Genomic DNA, 9,927 nt, shown 5'->3' with positions numbered 1-9,927 from the left:
ATATCATACAATCACCACATACTAAGGCATCAAAAAATTTAACTAAAGAAATTGATAAATAAATCCGCTAGAACCCCACGATAACGATTAGCCCATAATCGGACTCATCATTAACGTGGGTTCCAATGAAAACATGATATAGCAAAACCAAGTACAAAAAAGAGTATAGATTCAGCAAAACAAGAAACAAGCATCCAAGTTATAACTCAAAAAAAAAGATTCACAAGAATAAACTAGATCGTCTTCGCCTTTGTTGAATTGTGCTAAAGGTCTTTTATCGTCTTCTCCTTGCGCTCTGGTCCGTCTCTGACTTGATATATATTAAAAACGACCTAAAGTTATTGATATAGCAGCCCTCAACAATCTAGAAGCCTACCCTTCTAGAATTATAGTAGAAACAGGATTCTAAAATTCAGCCTCGGCGCGGCCGCGCGCTATCACAACACGGGTGCGCTGCATTTCTGCAACCCCGGCGCGGTCGTGCGCTATCACAGCGCGGGCGTGCCGTCCCACTGGGAAAAACTCATATTTCTTCTTAAATCTTGCTGCTTCGAGCTGGCTTTCCATGAGCTTTTATTCCAACACCACATGGACACCAAATTAGCACCAAAATAATGTTAATTCACCTGATTACCTCAATAGTGCCTGAAATGCAAAAACACTAGAAAACACATTAAAACACTTAACAACTTGAGTATAAATACACCAATTCAAAGCTTATTAGAGCATAATAAAGTGTCATAAATGCCACTCAACATGTGTTTATCTGAAGAACTTGGTATCCAGAAAGTAAGAAAGGAATGCTCATCAAATCTAAGTACATTCTAAAATACAATAATGAGATGGTCACATTGTTGGGGTAACTACCTCTATTGGGATAAAAGTTCTCAGTTTTAATCTAAATGGCAAGAAAGTTGGGTTTCTGGAGCCAGATGACTTGTCACTTGGCATATCCAACATTCATGACCTCAGAGCAGTTATTTATCAAAATGATGAATCTACTGAAGAGCTGATTTCCAGGAAGTAATTGATTCTATCTACAAGTGTAGGCTTTGATTTACAGAGATTATTCGGTGTATGACTTTACTTATTGTAGCAATCAATAGTTTGATATGTATTAGGATTCCTTATTATGTATATCATATCAACTGATTGATTGTGTAACTGTGCAATATATAAGCACAGAAGAGATTAACACTATATTTGTCGTGCATTGTTCAATCATACACATAACCTAGCACCTCTTAAGGATATTTTTTATTCTTTAAGAGAGTATTGTAATCAGTTTTTATTCAGTAATATAAAATTTGTTCTTATCTGTTGAGTTCTTTATTTCGAATTGATTGTTTAACTGTATTCACCCCCTCTCGACAGTTGATTTAAGGCCTAACAAGAAAGACCAAGAAGAGGAATTGTAATCAAAGAATTCAATCAAACTTCAGATATCGAAAGACCTATTCTAAGGTCTCGAGTTATTCTAAATACTGACATGAGGCATCATGGGAAAGAAAAAGTTGGTGAATCTTTAAAGCTTGAACTGGAAGATTTAAACTCTGATTCAGAAGTCTCAACCCCTGACAAAGCTCAAGTTGAAGACATTCCAGTAAAAGCTGATGATAGTATGAAAATAACCTCTGACATTGCTCAAGTTAAGGAAGTTGAAGAAATAAATGTTGAAACTTAACCAGTCTCAACCTCTAATACTACTCATGTTGAAGAAATAACTGCTCAAGGGATAAAAATTGATCACCCCATTCCTCAAGATGACATAAACCTTGATACAGATACTTTATAAGCTTATAAGTCAAACTTGTCACTTGATAGAATGGCTGGAAGAAGAAGTGGTCTGGTTATTCCAAATGCTGTTACTTATACAGGAAATGCCTTACTTCTCATATAGCCAGGAAACCTTACAGGAATTGGAGAAAATGTAAAGCTTGAATACCTTCGTAAGATTGTGTCTGTGCAAATTGTGCTTGATTTGTTTGATATAAATAAGCCAAAGAAAAAGATTGTCTACTTTCTTGAGTCAGTCAAAAGGCTGAGGATTTCACAAGAGTAAATGATTGAAAAACCATGACAAGAATTGGAGTATGTTATCTGTTTGTTGGAAGTCAAAAATGTTGTCAAGATGGTCTGAATTCTTGAAAGACCTGGTTTATGGAAAGCAAACATGAATGGTAAACAAATCCAAGTACATCCCAAAGTACATAATAAAGATGATCAAACTGTAGATATGTATATAGGAGGAGCTCAGGTAAATATTTATATTGGAGTAAAAGTTCTCACTTTTAATCCAAATGGTAAAAAGGTTTGATTTCTGGAGCTAGATGATTTATCATTTGACCAGATCCAACATTCATGACCTTAGAGCAGTTATACATCAAAATGATGAATCTACTGAAGAGCTGAAAGATATCAAACAGAGGATGAAGATGTATTTGAGTGTAGTTGAAGAAAATATGCTTAAAAAATTCTTTGATGAAGCTACTGGATATGCCAGAGTTGAAGACTAAAGATAAAGTCTGATATACTGATTGTAAGACTGTACATGTATTTATATTTCTGCATTTAGATAGTTTTGATATTATCAAATAGAAACTTGTACATATTTCCATAATGCACAAGTTGGAAGAGATTGTTAGATATGATTTGATGATATTGGTATTTACCATCATAGTTTGCCATCGGAGTTTGCTGACTGGAAAAAAATCAGAGTTTATCAAGCTTATCAGTATTTGACAGATCAGAGTTTAATATTAGCATTTTTCTATTAGCATCTGTCAAGATTGGATTGCAGGAAGTAATTGATTCTCTCTGAAATACTTTGATTTATAGAGATATGTCGGTGTAGAAATTTACTTATTTGTAGCAATCAGTAGTGGGATATGTATTAGAATTCCTTATTCATGTATATCATATCAACTAATTGATTTTATAATTGTGCAGTATATAAGCACATATTAGGTTAATACTATAAGTGTCATGCATTATTTTACTATACAGATAACCTAGCAGCTCTCAAGGATATATATTCATTCTTTAAGAGAGTATTGTAATCACGTTTTATTCATTAATATAAAAACCGTTCTTCACTGTTGAGTACTTAATCTGATTTGATTGTTATTACTGCATTCACCCCCTTCTACAGTATACTTAAAGGCCTCACATAAAACATTCAAGTCACAACCGCATGCACACTGGACCCAACAACCCACCACAGTTCAATCCAAATGAGATAGCAATTTGGTATCAATTAGTTGTTAACTTGTTCAGAACCCGAATATTCTCATTTACAGATAAGAACATAAACATATGTAAACTTGTGTGATTTAAGAAAATAACAACATAGTTCTATAATATAAAAATAATAATGTATGTAATACTTTATCAGTAACACATCATTAGTTAATATTATGTAAAGATCAATTCAGGGATTGTCTTATTGTTTTCTTTTTACATAAAAATGCTATAATTGCATTGGTAACGTAATTATAAGTATGTACAATTTATATATAATATTTATTTTTCTTAAAATTAAATATAATTTATAAATATATTTTATTATATGATAAATATATATGAACAATTAAATTAAAAAAATAGTTATATATAATAATATTAAATTGATTTCAGTTAATGTCCAACTAATTGTTTCTGATAATCTCCAATTATCTAGTTAATTTTCGAACGTTATTTACACCAATTAACTCTAATTCCTATTTGTTATGACAACATGTACGATCTAGAATTCAATTCTAAAATTTTAAGTATGTAATTATTGTAAATGTTTAGTAATGCAGTGTGTTTATTTAATTTATAACCGGGTAATCATATAATAGGACATTCATTGGTTGATTTAAAAGTATTTTTACAAAAAATCTAATTAAACTGATTAAAGTTTTTCTAGAATAACCCATAAAAAATAAACTTGTAACCCAACCCTTTCAGTTTGGATTGGTTTGTTCAACTTGAATGAGTTCTAAAAATTTATCTAAAAAATTAAAATATTATATTATATGTAAAAAAATAAAATACTTATGATACGATCTAATTAAGGCTAACTTTTATTTTTTTAATAACAATATAATTTTAGTAATGTAAATAGATCGTGAAATATATACATAAAATTAAAATGTAATTATAAATCTACATATACACATAATATATATTATTTAGTGTAAAGTTATATATAATATAAATTATATTTGAATTATTGAAATCGGGCTGGGTTACCGGCAAAAACATAAAATTAAACAAAATGAAATTATATTTTTAAATAATATAAACTACTCTCTCCGTCCCTTTTTAGTTGTCACATTTGCAAAAAAAAATAATTTGTCCATAATTAGTTGTCACGTTTCCAATTCCAATACATTTTTATAGAGTTTTTTCCATTTATACACTTGTATATCCATTTCGAGTTGACTCTATATTTAATGTAAACACATATAACTCACCTTTAAATGAGGCAAACATGGAAACAAAGTAAAGAATTAAATATTTCTTAATATGTGTATTTTTTACAAGTATTGAAATTCTACACCTAGAGGGGGTGAATGGGTGTTATGACTAACTAATACCGATTTTAAGTTACCAAATATTTATCAAACTGTCAGACAGCTTGCTATTAAGTTCAAATATATATTATCAGCACGCTGACACTCGATATGCAATTTAGAAAATAAATAACAGCAAGTAAATAATACAAAGATTTTTAGTCAGGTTCGACCCCTATCACTAATGGTTTACCACCTGGTCTCTTACCAACTTGGTAAGATAATATATATTAATCACTGAAATAATACGATTACAAGATTCAAAAATATATCTCCCTTTATCCCTTGTTCCTGATAGCAGCTTGCTAATAATACATGTTCTCTTGAGTGAATTGCTCTCTAAGCCCTATACCAAACTGTATAGCATTCTCTATCAATCTAACTCCCTGAACCCTTGTTATCCAAGCTCAATTGCTGAAATTCTATATCCTTACAGACTAAATGATCAGATATTCTGAGAGAGGCATGAAGAAGCTTACCAGAGCATACTATGAGATGATGTTTATTAATGGAGAAGCATAAATTGATCTTTTAAAAGATAGTGAACCTATTATCAGCACAGATGATTAAGGGGATCTAGTATTTAAAATCAACAAAAAGAAGATCAATATCAAAGAGCAAGTGAATCAAATTCAATAACGCAAGCCTTGTTGGATGTTAAAGCTTCCACATGAAAAATTGACAAGGTTGCACTGATTCCAATCATAGAGATTCTTGAATATGTAATAGAAGAAGAATCTGTCAATGATACCAAGAGGGTACGAGGACATCCTAAAAGGATAATTGTCTTTGTAATGGCAAGAAGGTCTACTTTGTTGTTTGATCTTATTCCTAAATGCTCCAAGGTCAGATATCTTTAATTGATGCTTAATGAACTGAACAATATACCTCCAATTAATGCACTTAAAATAGAATCCCATGATCTTGTGCAAGCAAGACTGAATGATCTCCTAAATCGAAGCAAAACAGCATCTCTTCCAGAATCAACAAGGACATCAGATCCTAGGAAGAAAGCTACCAAGAGAAAATTTGTTCAGACTCAATCTACTCAGGAAGGAAAAGGTAGTCAAGGCAAGAAGCTAAAGAAGACAAAGACAAAGAATACTTAGATTATCTGTTCAGGCTAGAGGAATACTTCTTTGTAATTTGCAATTTAAGAAATCTAGAATTGTATATGTAATCCAGGATGCATTTAATATTATTATCGATTTTTAGATTGTAATTTTTCTTATTGTAAGTTGAGTTATCTTTAGGGATTTGCTAGTCAAACTCTAACAAACAAATAGGGGAGATTGTAAAGCATAATGTAATGTAATATATAATTAAAAAAATATAACTCAACAAGAAACATAAACAGATAAATAATATTAAACTGTGAAGCACAGGAACCCTGAAGATGAAGACTGGATAAATACAAAGAATCAAAAGATGGAATTAATGCTCTAAGTCTGTAACCAGGTCATGGAAAGAAGTTCATTAATATGTTCAAGCCTCCATTAAGAATAAAATGTCAAAGGACTTTTAGTGTCAGTGAAATGATCTAATTTGAAGTATTAAAGATCAGGAGTCCAGTGAATGAAGTAATGAATAATCAACAAAGATGTATCAGTTTAGAATTGCAAAGGAAATTGAATTTAATCAATTCATGTTAGTTGTTTGTGAACGAGACCAGTGCACCAAGCATCAACATATCAGAAAGGATTTAATTCAGTTACACGAAAGATATATTATTGATGCAGTTTCTAAAGGTAAAGAGGTGAATAATTCTAAGTCAAGTTTACTAGTGGTCACAAGTCAAGAGAGCAACTTTTTCTAGTGGTCGCAAGACAGAAACAGAGTCTAAGGAAAAGTTATCTTTCCTATGGTCGCAAGTAAGGAAGTGTGTAAAGGAATTGGTTAAAGAGGATAATACTCCTTTGGTCGCCAGTAAAAGGAAGAATTCTAAGGCATTTCCATTGCCTTGTAGTCGCAAGTAAATACATAGAAACTCTTATCTCATGTGGTTGCCAGTAAGAAGTCAAGGATATTGCTAAGACACTTATGTTACACTGTGGTTGCAAGTAAGGAGAAAAATAAAGTAAAAAAGATTCCCACTTGTCGCCAGTAATCCCTTGGTGAATTCATGAATCATGAAACAAATGAATTGTTTTTGTGGACAAAAATGTGCCACCTATCCAATTCATTTGAAAGTCTATAAAAGAAGTAGAATGAATTTATCTCGTTCAGTTATCTTCCTCACTAACCAACTGCATTTGTACAAAGCTCCATTGAAGGGTCTATTTATTTAAGCTTGTAAACATATTGTTGCGTTGTCGAATATATTTTAGCTAATCATTAAATTGATTAGATTGTAGCAACCTTAAGGTTTATATTAATAAAACAATATATTTATCGAATTATTTTGTGTCTATTTTAATTATATATATATATATAACGAAGAACTTGTAACGAATCAAAAAAGATTGTAGGTATCGTATTCAACCCCCTCTTCTACGATACTTTGGGACTAACAATTGGTATCAGGCTTGTTGATTGACATACAAATCAAGATCCGGAGAAAGAAACAAGTTCTTGAAAATTTTCTTTAAATTTTTTAATATCAAAATTTTCATTTCTTGAAATTTTTGAATCTTAAATAATTTTAATTCCGCCAAGATGATGAACAAATAAAGAATTGGAAGTATCAAAGTTCCCCCATTTGACAAATATAATTACAACCTTTGGAAGAAAAAGATGATGATGTCTATGAAAGCTTCGAATCCATTATATATTGGGATATTACTGAATGGTCCTTATGTTCCGATGGAAGTGATTGCTAAATCGGCTCCCCAGCTGGTGTAAGAATTCTTTCCACATCCATTTCCAGGGATCCGTGTAAATATACGGAGACTGACAAGGAGTTGATAAATCTGGACACAAGCCTTTAACTCATATTAGTGGAATAGACCGACAATGATATGAGTCATCAACTTTTAGGAAGTGATGGTGTGAAGAATATGTGGGAAACCATTGAGCTGTTGATGGAAGGTACAGAAGAAGTCAAAGAAAATAGGATGGATATTCTGACAACTCAGTATGAAGTATTTAAACTTCAACCTGGAGAAACACTGTCTTCACTCTTTGAAAGATATGCAAGACTGTCAAGTGAATTGAAGCTACAAGGGAAAGTTTGTATGATATGAGAGTCTGACAGAATGTTTATGCTGACTCTACCAGTTCACTTGGAATAGAAGATTACATCAATCAGGGAAAGAGCTTATTTTATTACCATGTCCCTGGATGTCATTTTTGGAAAGCTGAGAACCCATGAATAGGAACAAGAGCAGAGAGCTATTATCTATGGCCCTGGTTCTATTGACAGTAAGAGTACGACACTTACAAAAACCACAACACTTGTTGCTTGTGAACCTGAAACTCAAGAAGTCAAGATTGCACCCTCCTCAACAATCAAGGAAATTATTGAATATGAAAGTGTTCATGGTGAGCCGGAAGATGAAAGTGAGTTCTACACTCAGGAAGAACTTGAAGAGTTGGAGGATAAATCTATGGCATACATGGCTGCAAAATTTAGTCATGTTAGATTCAGAGGAAAACCCAACTATAAATCAAGGTGTTCATCTGGGAGATTTCAAAAGGGAAGCTACTCATCAGGGTCAAGCTCTAGAGGAGGTTACAAGTCAAGATGTATAGACAAGAGCAAGATTAGATGTTACAACTGCAATGAGTTGGGACACTTTGTATCTGATTGCAGAAATCCCAAGGCAGTAAAAGGAAAAGGTTCTTATAAAAAGAAAGAAACTTATGAAGATCTGAAGAGGCAGAATAAAAAGTTGAAACATAAGTTGAATGCTTATGTGTTAAGGAAAACGGACGAGAATATATTTCTGAAGGAAAAAGCTGAGATGATACTGATTAGGATGAAGAGGAAGAGTATGTGAATCTAGCTCTTATTGCAGACTCTGCAGAGGAATCACCATAATCATCTCAGGTTCCTGAACTTAGCACTATGATATGTATAAATCTGAATACAAATCTACTATGCATGAACTTACTTTAGAATTGTATAATGTTCATATAAGCATGCTTGCATATAAACTTGAAAATGATAAGTTAGTTTTTATGGCTGAGAGTTTAACCTCTAGAAATAAAGAACTAGAATTTCTTGTAGTTAGAATAGACGAACTTAAGAAAAAGAATGAATACCTAGAGAATAAGGTTAAGTGCAACACAGACATAGAAGCCATTCTTAGAACCCAAATTGTTGATTTAGAAAATAAGTTACAGGTGTTTAAGAATGCAGCTTTGACTCCAAAGGAGATAATAGATAGTAAAAGAGTTAAATCTAAGACTTCAATAGGACTTGACTATTCTAAGTTAGCCGGTAAGAAACATAGTGGTGCATCAGAGATAAACATGTTTGTCTTATAAAAGGTACCATATGTTATTAAGGATGTTGTATCTCCGTTGTTCACTGAGTCTGTTTCGGAACCTTTGGATAAAGTAAGTTTGCTAATCAATGAGGAATTGATTGCTGAGGACAGAGAGAAAGAGAAGGTAGATGAATCCCCTAAGACTCCTAAGGTTCCAGCTAGTAAGGCTAAATCCAAAGCTGACCTAGGTAACAAGGTGGATAAGCAAGGACCGGACACACTTAAAAAACCAGACACCATATATGACTCTAAGACTGGTGAGAGTGTTAATGTTAAGGCTAAAAAGAACAGGAATGGTAAGGTAAGTGTGAATAAGAAATCTGATTTTGCATCTTCCCACTACGCCATAGATGACCTATTTACACGTTTTTTCCTGGTGTTGCCTTAGAAAACGTTGTAATAGGTATGAAATTATGACCCTATCACAACACCCACATTTTGGTGTTGCGATAGGCATAGTAACATGTTGCAATAGCTGAATAAATCTTTGGTGTTGACATAGATGTCTTCTCTATTGTAACACAGAGACTGTGTTGCCATAAGTGGTTGAATATATTTTTTATTTTGAATTTAAAATTAAAGTTATCTTTAAAAGTAGTATATTTGAATAAAATAGTTTGTAGAGTTTCTTGGAAAGTGAAAGCCCAAAATATAAATAAATTATTCTTATATTTATAGAAATTGAAATATTTTATTATAATTTAAAGTTAAATGAATATATTTTTATAATTAATTTAATAAAATAAAAAATTAATTGATATCACTAAAATATTTTATAAAAAAATAACACCCTATATTACTATTACTTTTTCATAAATTAATTAATTTAATAAATTAATAATAATAATCATAATATGTATGATTTAAAAAATATTATAAAATTTATAAAATTAAAAAATAAATTGATATGGGCTGGGCTGCTGAAAAATTGGATTGGG

The 9,927-nt window shown here is 31.8% G+C and overlaps 1 protein-coding gene across 1 annotated transcript; it reads left to right on the top strand.

Moving 5' to 3' along the window:
• Window positions 1–7,516: 7,516 nt before the first annotated feature.
• On the top strand, window positions 7,517–8,497 carry LOC141696470 (uncharacterized). The gene is made up of 2 exons (XM_074500611.1): window positions 7,517–7,726; window positions 7,874–8,497. Exons 1-2 carry the CDS (start codon window positions 7,517–7,519, stop codon window positions 8,495–8,497), a joined length of 834 nt encoding a protein of 277 aa, XP_074356712.1.
• The last annotated feature ends 1,430 nt before the right edge of the window (window positions 8,498–9,927 follow it).

This window comes from Apium graveolens, chromosome 2 (assembly GCF_009905375.1).
Source record: "Apium graveolens cultivar Ventura chromosome 2, ASM990537v1, whole genome shotgun sequence".
In the NCBI taxonomy this organism is placed as follows: Eukaryota; Viridiplantae; Streptophyta; class Magnoliopsida; order Apiales; family Apiaceae; genus Apium; species Apium graveolens.
The sequence above is the reverse complement of the archived record's forward strand: the minus strand, read 5'-3'. Positions and strand labels throughout refer to the sequence as shown.